This window comes from Cryptomeria japonica, chromosome 1 (genome assembly GCF_030272615.1).
Source record: "Cryptomeria japonica chromosome 1, Sugi_1.0, whole genome shotgun sequence".
In the NCBI taxonomy this organism is placed as follows: domain Eukaryota; kingdom Viridiplantae; phylum Streptophyta; class Pinopsida; order Cupressales; family Cupressaceae; genus Cryptomeria; species Cryptomeria japonica.
The window spans coordinates 366,369,196-366,390,351 of record NC_081405.1 but is presented as its reverse complement, the minus strand read 5'-3'; the positions used below and the strand labels follow the sequence as shown (position 1 = coordinate 366,390,351).

At 41.1% G+C, this 21,156-nt stretch overlaps 1 protein-coding gene across 1 annotated transcript in view; it reads right to left on the bottom strand.

Moving 5' to 3' along the window:
• Window positions 1–3,883: 3,883 nt before the first annotated feature.
• LOC131069113 (cytochrome b5) overlaps window positions 3,884–21,156 on the bottom strand; it is a 38,376-nt gene continuing 21,103 nt past the window's right edge. The window contains exons 3-4 of the mRNA XM_058004427.2: window positions 4,694–4,760; window positions 3,884–4,586 (exon numbers count right to left, since the gene is read on the bottom strand). Of these exons, the coding sequence (XP_057860410.2) occupies window positions 4,318–4,586; window positions 4,694–4,760 (336 nt within the window). The 3' untranslated portion in view covers window positions 3,884–4,317. The remainder of the gene's footprint in view (window positions 4,587–4,693; window positions 4,761–21,156) is intronic.

Below are 21,156 nucleotides of genomic sequence, written 5' to 3'. Positions count from 1 at the left end.
ATGTGGGAATTTGTGAGGTATTTTCTTGAGATTGAAGGCTGCAAAATCATCCTTTGCAGGTGTCTAAGGGTTCCTAGGACCAGTTTGGAGGGTAAAAAAGTGACTCAAGTTTCTTGTATGAATCGACCTTGGTGTATAGGGGCACTGGAATTGCTGCAGTAGGGATTTCTGAAGGTATTTCTGAACATAGGAAAGCATTAAAGTCATTAAATTCTACTCTAATAAGTCTGCAAATGAATGGTGTGATATGCTACTGGAGTTGACTCAAAATTCATTCCATAGACCCTTGTTTGAAGCATGAATTAGACCTCAAACTTCCAGAGTGTGTTGCTGTTCACAAATCTCAGTCAAATCTGCATTCTATAGGTCTGCAATATTTGTAATCAATCTGTCTTTTGATGTTATGTAATATGAATTTGATGGAGCATAGATTTCTTGGTGATTTGCTCTTTGACTATGCTATTTATTGAATGCTTCAAAATATCTTTGCATGAGAACACAAATGAAATCTGAAAACAAGTTACACAATCAGCAAACAGTGCATTTCCTTTCCTTATGATCTTTCAAATCAGCAAACAACTTTCACAAAAATAAATCAGGGCTATACATTACACTTTATTAATCCTTGCTCCTTGTATTAAGTATCGTCAACTCACAATCCCCACTCCCTCCAACATCAAGTATCTCTGAAGCCCAATCCCTACTCTCCATCAAGCTTCCGTCTTCCAAACCTTTAAAATTCTCCCTGCCATCATCCCTCTTGCAAAAGTTGTTAGCAAGGATCCCAGAATATTGTTCCTCGCTATCACCCCATTTTGACATCCTTGGACTAAAAACATTTGCATCACTTAACATCCTAGCATTACATTCCTCAAATCCCCCAACTTCAAACTCTCAAGGTCTTAATGCCAACATACCATCATTTGAACAAAAACCCAACTCCTAGACCCCTGATCTCTCTTGCAAGTGCACCCTTCAACATGAATCCCCAAACCCCTAGTGCCTCTTGCAAATGCACCCTTCAACATGTTTATCCCCAAACTCCTAGTCCCTCTTGCAATTGCACCCTTTGGCATGCAAAAACCCAAGCCCTCGATCCCTCTTGCAAATGCACCCTTTGGCATGCAAACCCCCAAAACTCTAATCCCTTTTGCAAGTGCATTCTTCAACCATATGTCTCCCTTGAAGCCCTTGGACCCCTACCATTCAAAGGAAGGGGTTCACCTACCACCATGGCCAACCAAGGAAGCCATCAATGAGCCTCAATTTGAATACAATAAAATGGTGGAAAACTTTCGAATGTTTATTAGCATGTGTGGGACCATGTTGGGCCTCCAACCTTTATATAAGATGGGCAACTCATCAATTTGCATCTTTGGTGAATTTATCACAAACCCTAACCTTGGTTTGAGCATTTTTGTCGATCCATTGGATCTAAGGACAAAAACCCTTGGGCTCCACAGATCAATGGATGTAACACCACTGATTTCCTAGATGTTAGAGGACCAAAACCCTTTAATTTCCTGAGGGCAGACTCATACAGAAGTTGCATCTACACTTCAAATTTGGAACAATTCCAGCATTATGGGTATTTTGGCATTTTAGGTATTTCAAGGAATATTTGTATTTACTATAGATTTGTAATTTCTGAAGCTTCATTTTGGGAAGCAAATCTTTGTAATTATTTGAAGCAAAATAGTGTGTTCCATATTTTATGAATATAGATAGATCTGCTCTGGTATTTTTGGTTAACTTCTAGCTTTATGTGTGCAAATTTATGTTATGGATATTTTAGATCCAAGCAGTTTACATGAATATCTATTGCGAGTATTTTAAATCTAGGTATTTTAAATAAATATTTAGCTAAAGGTCATCACATCAAATAGAGGCCATGGGGCAGCAGCACCCAGGAATTTATCTTTACATTATCCATCCAGTATCTTTAAACAATTACAGAGTTGTTGATATTTTTATAGTTTATAATCATCAACTGGTACATGTAACATAACTGTGACATTATATTATAATTTAAACATTTACAACTGAATTGTGGTCAACAAAAGAAAGTGTTTACTACATAGGAACGAAATAAAGAGAAATTGAATGAAATACCATTTTCCCATAGTGGAGAAAGGACAACAAATAATATGAAATATACTCAATAGAGTTGTACAGCAGCATAATAGAGCAAGATCTAAATCAGGGGCAAGGTGTCCAGATCCCATATATGTGTGTGCATGCATCTGCTAATGCCGACACATTTAAAATCACCATACCAAAGAAATCCAAAATCCTGTTAGGCCTAAGAAGAACCAAAAATGGGTGGCTCCACAATATACAGCAAATATAAATTAACCATAACAACCTGCATCTATCAAAAGGTAATCAAAAAAAAAATTCTTCTTCAACTGGAGATTCTAATAGCTTGATGGTGTTCGATGGTACATATGAGAACAAAATATACTTTCATAACACTTACCTGAGCTAAAATTATAATTTAAGGGACTGCGCACTAGCTATGGAGTTTCCTTGTATCAAGTGTCACTGCTATTGACACAAGGAAATATGACTAAGAAGTCAGACTACAATTCGTGAGATTTCAGACCTGGACATAAAGAGGCTCTTCAATGCTTCTTCCTCATAAGCCATTCAATCTTATCTTGTCCATCCAAGGCCACAGCTACTTGAAAGATTAATGACAAAATGAGAACCCTACGATCAAGAAATGTTAACTTGCATACTGGTACAGCTTATTCAGTGTGAAGCTTTCTCTGAGTGGATGGTTGTAAAGCTCTTGATATCAGAAAAAATGCCCACAAGATGAAATTTTGGCACAAGTTGCAGCCAACCAAGTGCTTCCAAAGATAGCAAATGATAGCGAGAAGAAAGGAGGGACCAAATTGAAGGTAAAGCTTAATATCTCTGCAAGAGAGTTTCAAGGAAGTAAACATTACAATGAGACTATAAAGCATATCAATATTTGCAGGTCAGAGATAGAAAAGGTCCTGAATATCTCTAGTTATCTGTCGCTTCATGTTACGTCAAAGCATACACTGGAACCCAAAATCAAGAAGCGGAATCAAAAGAATTATGGGAGACCTTTAAGACATTCAAGGGAAGAGAATGTGACTACTGAGTTGGCTGAAATCAACAACAAGGTTATCACATCCAAGGCTGAACTTAAACAGATGTATGAGCTGACAAGGAGCTACAGATGATTCTTTGGCTATTCGAACCAGGCATAAGGTGACCAAACATGAGGAACCTGTCAGCCAAGTGGCCATAAACAAGGACAAAAGGATGATCAGCCTGTGTTCTTATCCAGGCCAAAACAAATATCATTGTGGTAGCTCAACTAGGGGACATGCTGGGGAAGAAGGCCAAGCTTGAGGCTACTTCTGGCTAGTAAGCCCCTGCATCTATGCTTTCTAGTTGAAATGTATCTTTGGCCTTATAGAAGTTGGGTAGATTCAATTCATGTGAGCTCCTGCTTATATGGTTAGATGGCTTGTTCATTGAAATTCTTTTTTCTTACGTAACAAGAAGCATATACTTTCTGTATGTTGTTAAACTGGCTTTTGAGTAATGCAGAATTTCTTTCATTTCATCTGGGTATTGGATTCATCCATGTACTTCGGCCCTTTCTTTTATTCGTTTTTTTATCTGGCGACCTGGTAAACCCAATTATATCTAGTAAAAAATACAGAAGAAACATCACTCTTTTTATCCAAGACAATAGCTGTTGAAGGTTGTTTGACAGCAGATGATTGTGAGAATTATAAAAGAGATCTAATATGAGGAAGGAAACACCTCTAATACTACGCTGAATTTTTTATAAACCATAAATTTCTAGCAAGGGTTAAAGTGCTAAAATGCATGAATCTATAAAAAAAGAAGTTACTGTGGAATTCAACCTTGAGATTTCTTTTCTTACATTGTGAGTTCTCATCTGATGGTGTATGTTTTAACTTTAGCCAGATTGATGTTGGGTTTCTCTTGGTTTCTTGAGGTATTACCACCTTTCCAATGTGTTCGAGTTTTCAAACATGTCTTTAATTCACTATTATTTGCATTTAAAGACAAATAGTATTGAGATCATTCTTGAAGTTCCTCAATACCCACTGCAGTATGGATTTGATAGAGTGTTGGTAACTGGTCAAGCATGTAACTCTTTGAGCATTGTATGCCCAGGAAAACAAAAAATGAAGAGGCAAAAAGTCAGTTTACTTTAATGAACACACGTTCAATGCAGTTATATTGAAAGTGTCCTACTTTTATCTGTATAAAATTAATGATTACCTAATATAAGAATAAGCATTAAAAGTATTCATTCACCAGAGCTGCAGCTATCAGCACTATGGCACCAGGGGTCCATCTAATATTCACAACAAAAGTCATCAAAAATAAGAGGAGAAAGTATATCACAATCCTTTCAAAATTTCGTGAGCTTCTCTCATTATCCTCTGAATCCTCCACTTTTTCATTCTCAGGTATTTGTTTTGTATATCCAACACAATATGGTTTTAAGAGAGCTCTAGCATTGCTGCTGTGACCAACATTCTCAAAACTCTCTGTAGCATCACCTCCTAGATGTCCAGCAAACGGTCATAAAATGCATCAGCCTTGCTTATAATATCTGGATTAATACAAATCCTATTTGAATTTGCTCTCTGAAAATGAAGAACTTTCTCACCTGAAGCCTTCAAAAGAACTTCATAGCCACCAGGGTGCTCATGCATATAGTCTGAGACATCATAGACCTGTAAAACGGCAAAGATGTCAGATTTAACTGTACATCTTATTCCAATTGTTTTAAATTATTCAAGAAACTACTACCTAGCAGAATAAATTCAGAAAAGCTCCGCCCATTGTTTCAAATGATGGCCATCCAAATAATTTTCATGTATTAGCCATAAAATACTTGTAATTTTTTAAGTAGCCCATCCCCCTTAAATCACAGTTTTAAAATATAGCCATCAGTTATAAATTTCAAATGTTATATTAAATCTTATTTTCAGCTTGGAATGTAATGTCCCCTTTGAGGAAATACCTGATTTTTGCCCAAAATAACAATTCCAACAATAAAATTTATTTACAAATATTACTTTATAAATAAATTACATAATTGCAGTCAAACTTAGAGAAAACTGTGATTAAATAACACCAAGCATTATGATCATAAATAATCCCTATTGAAAACAAAATATCCTAAATTCATATGGATCCATTTCATAGCTTATTTCCAGTAGCCAACCATATAAGGAATGCAATGTGAAAGCAAGATAGGGCACCCAGAGACTGCCCTCCTCAACCAAGCCCAAGGGCACGGAATGAACCTCCGAGTCATTCAGCCCTTCGGCCCACAAGCATGGCAGGACCTCAAGTCCATCCATCTTGGTGTTAGCGTACCTAATGAGTGAACCGGTACAAGTGCATCTTCCTACCAAACATTTCACATTGATTCTAGATATGATTGCTTTATGGAAATTGTGGTGTCGAAAATCTGACCCCTTTGCGATAAACATGACAAATGGTGCCATCCCCATGCCGTTGGATGCCGGACTCCGCCATCTTGTCCTTTTGTGCACTTAGACCATCCTTGTCAGCTCTGGCCGAAGTATTACCAGCTCCACCAACCTGTCACCCTCAGGGACACAAGCGTGGTGCGGAGACGTCCGTGCGGCGCGCTAGCGTCCCGCAAATTTGACAGTCCGCAGGTGGCCGTTTGAGCGTTACACCTGCGCCCGGAAGGAATCGTAACACCTCTGCATGCGCCCACCGACGTCCGAATTCCTTCTCAGGCCTTTATCTTTCATGTTAGAGGCATTTGAGGGGATTCTTTTTGGCATTTTGGTATTCCTTCTTGCAGGTGGAGCTCTTGGAGATTATTTTGGAGAACACAACCATTGTTGCAGCACTTAAAGCACTTCAAGCACTTCAAACAATTCAAACACTTCACACCAACACTCCAAAGATCATTCGTGAAAGGGGAGTCTAATCAAACCTCTCTTCTTGCACTTTCCAATCTTTATTTCCAATCTCGTATTGCATTATCTATTATCTTTATCATTTCTCTTTTCCCGTGGCTTCTTGGGTTGTCCGTGGAGGTGGAAACACCAAAACGGGGGTCTGACTTAGGCAGACTCCAAAACACAACCCCAACATTTTCCTCTCTTGTATGTGTGTAGGAATATCATCGTGAGGAGGACATTGAGTTGCGGGAGGCTTCATAGCGTGGACTTGTGAGATTTTCTTACTCCTTTAGTATTTTGTTGTCCTATTTTGTGATTCGTGCCTTTCAGTCATTTTAGCATTGTTTAGTTGTTTTGCAAATTCTGTTAGTACATCCTAGACTCTCTGTCCGTGTTCTGCGCTCCGTCTGCACAAGACGACAGCACGTCACGTTGGTGTCCCAGCTCCGCGCGCTCATCCCAAGGACAAAGGCACTGCAGAGCCGTCCAAAGACGCCTCTCGGGTGTCTAACACTTTTGGCATAATTTTGTTATCCCCTAGGTCATCTTAGCGCCAGTTCGAGGAGGTAACAGAGGGTTAGTTTGTCCTTGAGGTGACAAATTTCCTCCCTTACATTTTGGTGAACCCGACATGAACCAAGATTGTCTTTGCATCATTTACTTTCTGTTTCATCTAGTTGCATTAATCTTTTAAATTTTTCAAAAGCTCAAAAATCTAAAAAGATCAAAAAGAAAAAAAAGAAAAAAAAGAGAGAAAACAAGAAAACCAAAAACAAAGCAAAATATTTATATCTAGTTCATTTTTGCATTTCTTTTCTTTCAACACCTACATTTAAACTTAAAACAAAATTTTAGCATCCAACAGAACCTTTTCGTGTGCAGCTGTGATTTTGTCATGGACGTCATATAGCTTGTCTATGAGCTTTACGACTCAGACTGCAACAGGAGTCATAGTCAGGAGGTCCTCCAGGTGGAGTTTTCCCCCTGATCGCTACAGTCCTCCTCTACCTGGCACCATGCAGAGCGAGCAGTTGTCCAATCCCAATGAGTTCTTGGCCTCTCATAGTCTGAAATCTATTATGATTGGGGGGCCCTCTCCTTCTAGTTCGCAACCCAACTCTCCTAAGAGTTCTACCCCGTCTTCCCCTCTTGTTGTCGATCATGATTCTGCAGCCACTGTAGACTTTGAGAAGATAAATATGTTGGAGCAGAATCTAAGAGACTTTGAGGGTTTCCTGAAGAGAGAGAACGTCCTCCCCCAGGCCAGGAATGTCGTGAGTACCTTGAGGGACATGTTGATCTCCGACAAACGAGGCCTGGAGATGTTGAGGGCCTTGTCCATGATTGTTAAGAACCATGTGCCCTTGGCAGATGCACCCCCTGTGGACAGTCAATATGATGCCTTCAATTCCCAGGTTGGTGTTGACATTCCAAGGTTGAGCACACACATGGTGGACTCCACCATACCTGGTGTTAGTGCTTCACTCACTCCCTTGGGCTACACAGGCATGGTTAGTAGTTCGACCTCTGCCTCTGCCGCTGTTCAGATTTCGGTGATCAGCGCTGGCACTACGTTTGCAAGCATCTCAGTTTCTCTTGGAGGATCCGGTGGAGGTGGTGGTGCACCTCCACCTCCTCCACCTCCTAATCCTGTTTTGAACACCATTCTATAAAACATGGGTTAGTTGCAGTTGCAACTCACTAACCTAGCTTTTGCTTCCGGTCAGTCATCCTTTCCTGCATACTACAGGAAGAGTCCCCTAGACATTACCATCCAAAATACTATCCTTCTGATTTCCACTGAGTCTTTGAAGTTCAATAGATTTAATGGTGATGGGGACCCTAACGTGCATATAGATTCCTTCATGACTATGTGTAGTGATTACCATAGTCTGGATTTCGTTTTGCTGAAGTTGTTCTCGCGTTCCCTCAAGGGGACAGAATTAGAATGGTATAGCTCCTTACCTGACCATTCTATTTGTACCTTTGATCAGCATATGGATCTTTTCCTCAAGCGGTTTCAGGATAACATTGGCAGCAGGCTCACTATCGCCGACCTTGTTCATTATAAACAGAAGCCCAATGAGAAGATCACTGATTTCATTTCAAGGTATCAAGCTATCTCCACTAAGATCCCCTTTGCCCTACCAGATAGTGATCTGTAGAGGATGTTTATCGACAATCTACAGCCGACATTGAGGGAGAAGTTATCCCTAAACCGAAAACCAGGACTTTGCTAACATGTGCTCTGCTCTCATTGACTACCAGCACACTGTGTCGCAGTTCAAAGATACCTCTTCAAACCCTCGCGGTGGGTCCTTTGTAGGCACGTCCACGGATGGGTCCTAAAAGAATAAAGCCATCGCTAACGTTGCGGCTATTCCTTCGATGACTTTTGCACCAACCCCACAACAAAATAGACTCTTCACCAAGCTGAATGACTCCTACCTGAGCATAATGCAGCAGTTGTTGAAAGACAACCTCATTACCCTTCCAAAGATTAGACCGCTATCTGATAGCCGACCCTACCCCCGCTGGTTCGATGGGTCAAAATTTTGTCACTGTGTGCCTGGCCACGACACTAAGCGATGTTATCAACTTAGACATGTTGTCCAAGACCACATCGACAGTGGAGCAATCAAAGTGGATGCGAGGAAGCATAAATCAAACAAGTCTGTTGACAAAACCAACAGTGACTTGCAGATCTTCATTGATCCCTTCCCTCCACACTCAGCGAATTTCATTTCTGCATCTAAGCCTTCTTCGCATGATGGTCCATATGTGAACATGGTCACCATCACCCCCATCAGCCCACCCACGACCCAGAAGGGGAAGGTATCTTATTTGTCATTATCATTTACCCCTCTCGATGCCCCATACTGCGAAGAACCTACTCCCCTTTACGTCCCTACCAAGCTGAATGGTCAAACTGTCACAGGTGTGATGGTTGACCCAACATGTAGAGTCGACGTCATCACAAAGGAGACTCTCTTTGTAAACAGTTGGCATAGGCCGATTTATGATGAGTGTTGCGTCACCTTGAGAATGCATGATGGGTTTTCTATTCACCCCTTAGGCAATATCACCTTGACGGTCCTTGTAGGTCCTAAGGCGGTGTCCTTTATTTTCGTGATCAAACCTGAGTCAGACCTCTTTTGGGTTAAGCTCGAGATTCCTTGGTTGATTGCCATGGAGGCAGTCCCCTCTATGGTCCACAAATGTCTCAAGTTCCCCCACGAGGGCACGGTGCATGTCATCCAGGACACTGGCTACCAACCCTTGATTGCTCATGGGGATTTTTCGTTAGATCATTTCTGGCCCGCTTCGATTGGGCCCAAGCTTCCCCACGGTGACCTCTTATATTGTGCCTATTATCAATATAAGACAGGGGAGTCGACCCCTAAATCCACGCAGCCTAGTGTTTCGTTGCCACCTCCTACATCGACTCCTGCTCCATCGATTATGATCTTGGAGCGGGTAGTGCCTCATGTCCCTTCATCATCGGGGGTCGAGGCTAAGCCCACTCCCTTGAGTAAATCTCTGCGTCCGCCCAGGACCGCATAGCCTCCAGCAGTGTCTGTTGTTCCTGTGAGTGCACTTAGCACAGCCAAGGGAAAGGCACCCATGTTGTCGAAGTCTACGGCCCGCCCTCCCTTCGAGCTCCCGATCATGATTGACATTCCTAGGCCATCTTGCTATGACAAGGGGAAGCGCTTGTCTCGTGTCCCTTTGTCTCCGCTTGCACCTTCCTCACGGCCTATGCTGGCATCCTCTATTCCTCTTACCGCTTCTCGAGCGAAATGAGGTAGGGCGCCCGTTGCTGAGAATGTGGTGCCTCTCCAGGATGCACCTCCTGTTTCATTGGTTGGGCCTTCTCCCATCCTTGACACAATTCCGGAGGCCTCTCCTATGGAGCATGATGCTCCTGAATCCTCTCCGGCTTTGGTTGGTGGTCCTCACCTCCGTCGGAACCAGCATGCGCATGAGCGTAAACGCTTTCGACAGGCCCAAGCTCAAGAGCGTGACGTTGCCTTGCAATCCGCTGGTGTGGACCCGACACCCAATGCTACTGTTTCGGAGCCTATCCCTTCGGTTGCTCCCGTTTCTGCATCTGTTTTAGTCTCCCTCCCTACCACTTCAGGGGATTTTGATCAACCTCCCCCTAAGCGGATGCAGATCTTCATCGCTCCTTCCTTGGAGCCTCCTCTTATCACGTCTTTGTTGGACATGCCTCCTTCGTCTCGACCTATTGACATGTTGCACACGCAGGTGGTGTCTAGCGCTGATCTGTCTGCTCCACCTGTTCTGCCTCCACTTCAGCATCCAAGCTTTCTCGGGTTCCTTCAACCTCCTACGATCGAAGGAGACCTAACACTCCTATCCCGTATAAACGCAAGTTCGAGCAGGGCCCTGTCTCGAAGTTTCGACACCACAAATCGTCGCAAGTATGTTCTTCGTCCCTTCCTCTGCCTATCTCAGTGCCTGTTAATTTGACTGTTTCTGTTTGTGTGATCGAGAAGACCTCACCTTCTCCTGAGTTTGTCACTGCCCCTCTTTCGGAGGTCAGCAGTCTTGTCTTTGTTTCATCTTCTCCAAGCGAGTCACCTACTTCCTCCACAGAAGTTTGCATGTTCGACTCGGAGGAGATTTTGGCCTTGTCTTTGATCTTTACACGATCGTTGACCCTCACCTTCTCTGAGCTTGTGGACACCGATGTTGATGTGGCCTCATCCCTCGCTCTCGCTACGGGTGAGGCACCTGGTGCCACTCTAGCTATTGTCCCTCTTTGAGCTCTTTTGCCTTCTCCCTATGACCTAGATTAGGAGGACGATGATCTCCTAGGGGATGACCTTTAGCTTTTTATCTCTTTATCTCCATCTGCTTGCATGTGTGTGTAATTGTGTTCCCCTGTGCTTGCTTTATCTGTTTGTTCCCTCCCGCAGGACCCAAGTCACTCCGTAGGTACTTGGATACGGGAGGTTGACTGTCTTTATCCATTGTTCTCTCCTACAGGACCCAAGTTACTCTATAGGTGCTCAGACACAGGGGATTTTTTGTCGTACACATTCCTCTATTTGTCTATCTACTTCTCCTATTTGTCGTATCTTGCTTTTCGACATTCGAGAATGATGCAAAGCATTGGGGGCATCCTTTTGCCTTCTTCCACGTTGACCCGAATTTTTATTTTATCTGTCTTCATGTGCTCTTCTTCCAATTCGAGACCTTTGGCACTATGACTATACACCCATCTCGCAATGATGCTATATATCCTTTTGACACTGCTATGGGTTTTGATGCCAAATTATTGAATCCCCCTGTCCTCTTGCATTGCATCTTTTGATGTTGTGGATATCTATGTGCCACTTGCTCTTGGTGACATTCCACAGAAACATCTTGCTATGTTGACGTGCCACAACCGCTCTTCTCCTTAGAATAACATCCCTTCCATGCATATCATTCTAAGGGGGGGCCATCATAGCTGCATTTTATCTTTTAGCTCTTGCATTTGTTTCCTTTGCTAGTTTCTTTTTCATGTTCACCTAGGTGGGGGCCAAACCACTCAATCTTTCTCTTTTCCAAGATCGCCTAGATGGGGGCCAGACCACTTGATCTTTTTCTTTTCCAAGATCACCTAGGTGGGGGCAAAAGCCACTTGATCTATTCCAAAGATCACCTACATGGGGGCCAAACCATTCTTGATCTATCTTTCTTGTTTGCCTTGGTAGGGGCCAATCTACTACTTACCAAATTCATTTGCCCTATCGCATCGCAATCTAGCATGTCGCTACCCATGCCGACAAATCTATCTTCATCTGCCCTATCGCATGGCTATCTAGTGTATCGCTACCCATGCTGGCAGTCATCACGCCCTATCGTATGGCTATCTAGCATGGCACATCTTGCTAACCATACGGGCCAATTTTTATACCAATGGCGGTCGCTTATCTCGTATCTTTCAGTAACCAGGGGCTTTCCTCCAAAGAGAGGTTTGTTTCTGTTACGTTATCTACTTCTTTATCTTATCATCCATCAGGCTAGTCTACAGCTAGCGTGTTTGTGATGTACCAGGTACCAATATCTGTTCCAAGCCTTAGCATCATCTCACTGTGGGCAACCTCGTCTGATCAACGAAAATTTGCCTCCCTATCGCAACTTTCTTTTCCTTTATCTTTTTCTCTACTTTAGCTTCACATCTCTTCGAAGAGACACGCTCGCTAAAGTGGGGGCAAAATGTAGTGTCGAAAATCTCACCCCTTTGCGATAAACGTGACAAATGGCACCTTCCCCATGTCGTTGGAGGCTAGACTCCACCATCTTGTCCTTTTGTCCACTTAGACCATCCTTGTCAGCTCTGGCCGAAGTATTACCAACTCCGCCAACCTGTCACCCTTGGGGACACAGGCGCGGCATGGAGACGTCCGCACGGCCCGCTAGCATCCTATGAATCTGACAGTTCGCAGGTGGTCGTTTGAATGTTACGGCTACGCCTGGAAGGAATCGTAATGCCTCTATATGTGCCCATCGACGTCCGAATTCCTTCTCAGGCCTTTATCTTTCATGTTAGAGGCATTTGAGGGGATTCTTTTTGGCATTTTGGTATTCCTTCTTGCAGGTGGAGCTCTTGGAGATTATTTTGGAGAACACAACCATTGTTGCAGCACTTCGAGCACTTCAAGCATTTCAAACACTTCACACCAACACTCCAACGATCGTTCGTGAAAGGGGAGTCTACTCAAACCTCTCTTCTTGCACTTTCCAGTCTTTATTTCCAATCTCGTATTGCATTATCTATTATCTTTATCATTTCTCTTTTCCCATGGCTTCTTGGGTTGTCCGTGGAAGTGGAAACACCAAAACGGGGGTCTGACTTAGGCAGACTCCAAAACACAACCCCAACATTTTCCTCTCTTGTATGTGTGTAGGAATATCATTGTGAGGAGGACGTCGAGTTGCGGGAGGCTTCATAGTGTGGACTTGTGAGATTTTCTTACTCCTTTAGTATTTTCTTATCCTATTTTGTGATTCGTGCTTTTCAGTCATTTTAGCATTGTTTAGTCGTTTTGCAAATTTTGTTAGTACATCCTAGACTCTTTGTCTGTGTTCTGTGCTCCGTCCATACAGGATGACAACGTGTCGCGCTGGTGTCCCAGCTCCGTGCGCTTGTCTCGAGGACAGAGGCTCTACAGAGCCGTCCAGAGACGCCTCTCAGGTGTTTGACACTTTTTGCAGAATTATGTTATCCCTTGGCTCATCTTAGCGCCAGTTTGAGGAGGTAACAAAGGGTTAATTTGTCCTTGAGGATCCCTCATCCTTGAGGTGACAAATTACCTCCCTTGCAGAAATCAGATAAATAATTACTAATCTTATATTTCTTGATGGATTGGCAATTCAACTAAATAAATAAATTATAGCTTCCTAACAGATTTATAAACAAATAAATAGTAGATACAATCATGTGGCATACCAATCACTCTCTTAAATAACAGAGATTGCTGTACTTGCTTGAATTATACTCAATCAGATTTCCTTATTCGATTTCAATTGATTGATGGATTGTTGTTGAATGATTGATATTTGTATGAATAATTGATTGATTGAATAAATTCCTTTGATTGTATGATTTGAGGAATTGGTGAGTGATGATTAAGGATTGTTGATTAGATGATTGTTGAGTACTGATGTAATGAATGCTGGTTCGATATATTGGTGAATGATGATTGAGTGAATGCTGATTTGATTGTTTGCTTGATTTGATAATTGATGATTGCTTTTGTGGATTCATGAGTGATGATTGATAAGTCCTCCTTGAATGCTTGGAAGTTGGAATGATTTCTCCTTATACTTTATTGATGAAAGGGTCACCACCTTTCATACAAAGTGTGTCACCATCCTCTATTGCTGCCTTTTGAGAATAATAAATTATTTTCCAAATGGATCTCCCATGGATGTCCTCCTCAAATGAAACCTTCTCCCCTTTATATCTTCTAATGTGAGGGAAAAGTCACACGTCTTCATCATGCCTGCCCTTTGCAAGAGTCACGTCCTTACACAATTTGCACCCTTTGAAACAGTACAGCCCTTCATCAGTTCTGCCCTTCGAAAGAGTCACAACCTTTCACAATTATCACCCCTTGAAAGAGTACAACCCTTCATCATTTTTGCCTTTTGAAAGAGTCACAACCTTTCAAAATTACCACCTTTTGAAAGAGTATAACCCTTCATCATTTTTTCCTTTTGATGGCATCACTTCCTTATTTTCTTCCCATTCCTTTCTTCTTCCATTGATTCTTTCTTGATTCACATGCTCCATTCTTTTTTCCTTCCTCCCTCCATATCCCCTTTCAAATGAACTCTTCTCCCTTTAATATCTCATGTTTGAGGGAGTCACAACTCTTCATTTCATGCCTTTTTACCATTAATTTAACTTAATTGAATTTTATTTATATTAAATTTTTATTTTTATTCTTTTATATTTTAATTTTATTATTATTTATTAATAAATCCTATTTCAAAAAGGGGACATTACATGGAAATTGGAGATTTATATTATTATCCACTAATAACTGCTACACATTAATGGGACTCAAAATAAACATAATATATGTTCAAGAACTTTTCTAATTTTTTAATATTCAACTTCTGTTTTTTTTGTAATTCAACAATTTATAGACTTTTTAAAACCTTATAAAAAACCCATCCTTAAACCTTTTTTCAAGATAAATTAGGAGAAACTGAACCCAAAAACCTGCGTGTTAGAAAACCTCAATTTTAGTCAATTAAACTCAACCAGGTTTTAAGATTGACATTTGCTTGCACTTGTGTTATTAGCTGTAAAATACTTACATTTTTTTTTGTTTTCTTGTTTAGTATGTTTTTTTTTGTTTTTTTGTTTAGTATGTATGTCTCCCTTGACTTGCCATTTTAAAACATAACCATAAATTTTATATGGGTCCACATATATATGTCATAGTGTGTGTAAGAAAAAAATGTATCAAAAATCATCATTTAATGGGATAAGCGGAAAAATTTCAAATCAGAAAGCTAGTTCTTGGAAGCTGCCCAAAGAGGTGTGTTGTGACGTTTTAACACATCACCCCTTTCCAAATGGGGACCCCCTACTTTTTTGGTCCTCTTGGTCTTATGGTTTTGGTTCTTTGGATCTTTTCGTGGCAATCCCTTCGGTCTCCCTGGTTTTCAAGTCTTTTGGTGAATTTGATCAAGTTTGCAAGTCATTTGAGCAAATTTGGCTAAGTCTGGAACTTGTTTCATCCACTTTAGGGTTTTGCCCCCTTTAGACTTAGTTTGAGGTCTTTTCCTTAGGGTTTTGGAAACTTTGAATGTCGCAATGAAGTCAGAGACCTTCAAGGAAACTACTAGTGAAATTTGAGCGAATTCTAAGCACTTACTATTTTTAGTAAGTTTCACTGCGTCCTAGATTGGCCTAATTTTGCCAAAAAATCAAATTTACTATTTTTAGCAGTTTCTATTTTTAGAAAGTTTCTAGTTTTAGTGTAACCCTGTCCCGATTTGCCCTAATTTGATGTTTGAAAGTACTTACTATTTTTAGTAAGTCTATTTTTGGTGGGTCCATCTCAGGCTGTTGGCGAGACACTTCAGGAATGCAATTGGCGGAGCATTCTTGTAAATCCATGTCTAAATCCGAAAAGTTGGAAAAGCAAGTAATTGATCAGAAAAACGGCTAAGTGCAAAGTTCTTTCCTGAAGTGGAAAGGCATGGAAAAATCATTCTAAGGCAGAGAAATCCACTCCATTCCAGTAAAGGCATCCAAATCTGGAAGGATAAAAAATGGCTAAGTCAGAGAAGGAAATTGAAATTCCTTCATCATTCTCAAGAAGCATTCCAGGAATGGGTTAGGGCGCTAAATCAAGGTGATGGAGGAAAGTTCAAGAGTTCCAAATTTCCTCCTACATAGGCAAATTGCACCCAAACATGGAGAAGAACGCCAAACAAGGGTCTTGGAGGAATCTCAAAAAATTGTCAAAATTCCTTCACATGGTGCAAATGGCGCTTTAGCAAGGACATGGGTGCTAGTAGAGGGTGGAGGAATTTTCCTCCAAGATAAGAAATCCTGCATCAAGTCAAAATGGCACTCTAACTGAGGAATGGGTGCTAGAATGTGGTATAGGAGGAAATTTTCATCATGGTGATTCAGCGCCCAAGTTGGAAAGAGAATGCAAATCAGGGGTAAGGAGGATTTTCTTCCTCAAGGCATTTTTCTTGCATCAAGTGAAATCAACGCCTAAGCAATGGATAGAGCACCACATAGAGGTAGGGAAGGAATTTTCTTCCCAAGGATGAATTCCTCCAAAGCATGAAATTTCCGCCCGCAGTGCATGGGCGCCAAAACAAGGGCTAGGAGGAATTATCCTCCAAATTGAAAATTCTTGCACAAGGTGAAATTAGCGCCCAAATTGGAGTCATGGAACCAAACAAGGGGTGTGGAGGAATTTTTCTCCAAGGATAAAATCCGGCACATAATGAAATTGACGCCCAAGCGGAAGAAATTACCGACCAAGAAAAATTTCCTTCCCTTCATGAAAAACGTAAAAATCGTCTAAGGCATGAAGAAATTCCTTCCTCAAGGAACAAATTTCTTCTCCAGTTCCAAAATGTGCCCAAGGTTGGAAGCAGGACGTGAAAATCAAGGTTCAGGAAGAAAAGTTCAAAATTCAAAAAATTCCTTCCTCGGGGAAGACATGCACCCAAGGCGAAGAATTTCAAGGCACCAGAGAAATTGGCTAAGTGGAAATTTCTCTCTTCGAGACTTAGGACAAGACAAAATTCCTTGAACATGGAAAAAGTGGTCAGTTGATTGAAAAATCTTCCTTTAGGACGAGGTGTGCATGACAATACGAGAAAATTCCTTTAGGACAAAAATCTCTCTAGAGAGGATTTCCTCTCTCCAAGAATTCTAGATGAGCAAGAATCCTTCAAAAGTGGAAAAGATTGTCAAAATTCTTCTAATGTAGGAAAATCTTCCAAAATGTCTTTTGTGAGCCCAGAATGGAAAGATTCTTGCAAAAGATGAGTTGGCAACATGCAAAGAGAATATTCCATATTAATGAAGCACAACCCGATAAATTATAAAAGTTCCTATGACGGTGTTATGAGACTTTTTCCCGTGAAAGAATTTGTAATAGAATAATATATAAATCAAAGTAATTAAGAAATATTATTATAAAGAAAGGGTGTGACTTTTGCAGTCACCCTTGGGGTATTATTAAAACCCGTAAATTAATGGAGAATGGGGCAGGTATGGAGATTATACCTAGAGAAGGAGAAGAATACAAGAGAAAGAAAAATTGAAAGGAGCACAAGAGAGGGGATAGTTAAGGTCTAGTGGTTGGGCATTGGGCATTGGAGAAGTGGCATGCAGTGTGTGTCTGTTGTGACGTTTTCACACATCGCCCCATTGCAAATGGGGACCCTTGCTTTTTTTTTTTTTTAGGGTTTTGTTAGTTAGCCTTTGCATTTTGAGTGTCGCCCAGGTGATCACATGGATAAGCAAGTCCGGCTTGAGTGATGTCTTGATCCTGAAATTTGGCTAAGTCTGGAATGTCCTGAAAATTTGGCTAAGTCTAGAATGTCCTGATCCTGAAATTTGACTAAGTTTGGAAACTGAAAAACCTCAAAAAGCTAGATTTTGGAATATAACTCCTGGAGGTCTGAAACCACTCTCAAACATCCTGAAAGTATATATGGAATATAACTTAAAGTATAAGTGACATTTCCTTCTATGTTCCTTCTACTTAAATGTTATATTCCATTAAAATTATCCTGATAGAGAGTTCGAAAAGTCAAATTTCGCTCCTGTCCTTCACTGAGGATCCAGAGCGAATTTCGCTCCTGTCCCTCTCAGGAGGACCAAGGCGAAGCGCTCCTATCCCTCACCAAGGGACCAGGGCGAAAAGGCTTAGTGGAGTCATTCCTGACCTCGTTTGGACAAATTGAGACATCAAAGGCATGATGGAGGACAAAATGAACGTGATAGAGCATCCAGACTTGATTAAGGACGATGAAATGATGAAGTTTTTGCCTAGAAGGTCAAATTCGCTCCTGTCCCTCACTGAAGGACCACAGCGATTTTCTTTATATGCACATTTTTAGACCTTTTTTGGACATTAACTTTTATTCATAGCATGAAGCAGGATGATATCTTCCCTAGCAAAGACATTTCGTGGTGAAAAGTGAAGCATTTGGGCCTGGAGAACAAAAATCGCTCCTGTCCCTCACTGAAGGACCGGAGCTTGAAATCCAAAATTGCCTTGTCCTTGAAAGATTTGAACGATTTCGCGAATTGAGAAGATCAAAGGAGATACATTTTATCAGTTGAATATAACTTGAAAGCGCAATCATGAGGAAAATTGACCCTAGAAGCAAAATCGCTCCTGTCCCTCTGCCAGGGACCAGGGCGAATTTAAGTGATAGCTCCCGTCCCTCTCTCAGGGACCAGAGCGATTTTCCCTATAAGACAGGTTTTGGGCAAAGATCAAGTAAGTGTTAAGTTTGAGGCAAGCAAAGGAGGCGTAACGAGTCCGTTGAAGATAATTTGAAGATTGCAAAAACGCCAAGTGAAGCCCATATTGTCCTAGGCGCTCCTGTCCCCCAGCCAGGGACCAGAGCGATTTCTTCCCTAGACAAATTTCTCGCCAAGATGAAACGAATTCCATGTCAAAGGTGAATGAAAGGAAGCATGACAAGTCCGTTGAAGATAGTTTTAAGCATTGGCAAAAAGTGATTAAGTCTACAAATGCAAATTCGCTCCTGTCCCTCAGCCAGGGACCAGGGCGAAATCTTGGTTATTTAGACTTCCCCTTCGAATTTTAATAAATCCAGGCCAAGGTACAAGGGGCCGATGATGTTTGGAACGCTTCGAAGAAGAACAAAGTTGCAAGGACCATGAAAAGTGATGAAATTACCCAAGTTCGCTCCTGTCCCTCTCCCAGGGACCAGGGCGAAATGTTCAAGTGTGTCCAAATTTAAGTTGCCACTCACATTTCAAGTGTGTCCAAATTTAAGTTGCCACTCACATTTCAAGTGTTCAAAAGGGAGTAAGGAACATCATCTTACACCGTGAAGACAGTTGCAAGTTGATATAAACAAGGATGAGCACAGGGAACAAAGGTTCGCTCCTGTCCCTCACCAAGGGACCAGGGCGAAAGTACTTTAAAACGCACTCCTTCCACAAAAGGGACGAATTAAGCTCAAGATTCCCAATTAAAATGCTATTTTGGACGTCTAAGACATGACTCTGAACGTGAAAAACAAGAAAAACAAGGCCAAAATGAAGGATCGCTCCTGTCCCTCTCCCAGGGACCAGAGCGATGTGGTTAGTGTCCCTTATTCCTCTCATGCTTAGGCGCTAATATTTTCGAATTACATTAAAATGCCAAATTCGATAAAAATGTGAAAGATTTAATTAAATTGGTATTTAAAAATAGCGCATGGACATTCAATAATTAATTTAAAGCCTTTAAAAAATCGAAGTTTTGAATTACAAAGGCATTTAATTAATTAAATTTTAAAAAAAAGGGGAGCGCTTGGGGTATTATTTTGCAAGGTCGGCCCCCTCTTTTATTAAATTTTATTTGTTTTTTTGGCCTATTTTCCAAGTCGGCCTAGGGGCAATTATCAAGATGAGCGCCTATATAAGAGGGGTGTGTTGAGCATGTTAATCCATCTTTCAATCATTTGTCCAAGTGCGATTTTGAAGGAGCAATTAAGGAGTGCGAAATCTGGTCCAAGAAGGAGTGCGAGTTGAAGGCTAGAGGTGGTGAAGTTGATAGAAGAAGCACATTTTGAAGACTTTGATCCACATTTTGCCTAGCAAACTTGCTTAATTTTGCATCTTTTCTTAGAGTTAATTCCCAAGTGGAGGTATGGCGAGATTCTCCTAGTCTCAATTTTGAATTTTCAATTTTCAATCTCAAGTGGCTTAGTAAATTTAGGAAATGATAATTCTAAGATTTATCATGAGGTTTCCTAATTTAAAACTTAAATCCTCTTTCTAGTCTATATTTCCACGTTGCAAATCATGTTACTAATTTTGAAATGTTGTGTAGGTATCAAGATGGCGACTCCCGAGCTCGAAGGATCTACAAGTCGGAAGGCTCTCATCAAGGACAATCAAGCATCGACAAGGACGGCCTTCTTTGGACTAACGTCATCAAGGGTGACCTCTTCCAAATCCAGCATTCCAAGGCAAGGTACATCAATCGTCCTGCACATCAAGGACAAAAGGAGTTAGAACAAGAGTTAATTAAAGATAGCCTCTCAACGACATCAAATTGAATATCTAGCAAGCTACAAGTGTCAGATGAGGTGGCATCCCAGTCATCACTTCTCCAGTTAGTGTGGTCCACCTCAGCATGTCCAGATTCAATGTACCTAACTCATGGAAGGTGGCACAAACTCCGATGTACCTACCCCAGCTATCCATTGGTGGAATTTTCTAGAGAGGACATGTGTCCAAGCAATACAATTATTTCATTGGTCAAGCATTAAATGTTATGTAATGGTTGTAACAAACCCTAATTAGGGTTTTCATTGTTGAATCTTGGCCATTGATCTCGAATTGATCTAAGCCATCGAATTGTATTGTGGGCACTATATAAGCCCCGACTCTTCATTTTGTAAAGGCGAATGAGCAATAAGTTAGAGATAGTATGTAAATAGTTGGAAGAGATAGAATATAGTTGATAGAATAGCAATTAGAGTAGAGTAGAGAGAGAAGGCAAAGATTGTTGCCAAGAGGTTGTTGTAAAAGACTTGTAACTTTATTGAAGAAATGGTGAAATTTATGGGTCGATTTGACAATTTGCATGGTCTTTATACTTCTCGCATTTGATTTCATGTTATTAGATGAGTGGAAGAAATGTGCTTGATTGATGGTGGAATTCGTACATCCATACTACTAGCAGTTTGTTGATTGCAGACTTGCCTTGCGTAGTCAACTGGAATTATTCAGCTTAAGCTTAACTTCAATTGTCGCTTCTTCATTGATATGCATCAACCTGATGGTGTCTATGCCTGCAGTGATGATTTGAACATCATAAAGCTTCCCTTCGAAGATCGCACTAGCCTTGTGGAGATGGTCCTTCGATGTCAAAACAAGACCTAGTTAGAGTTTCACCAAAGATCAATCATTGCTCCTACATTCTTA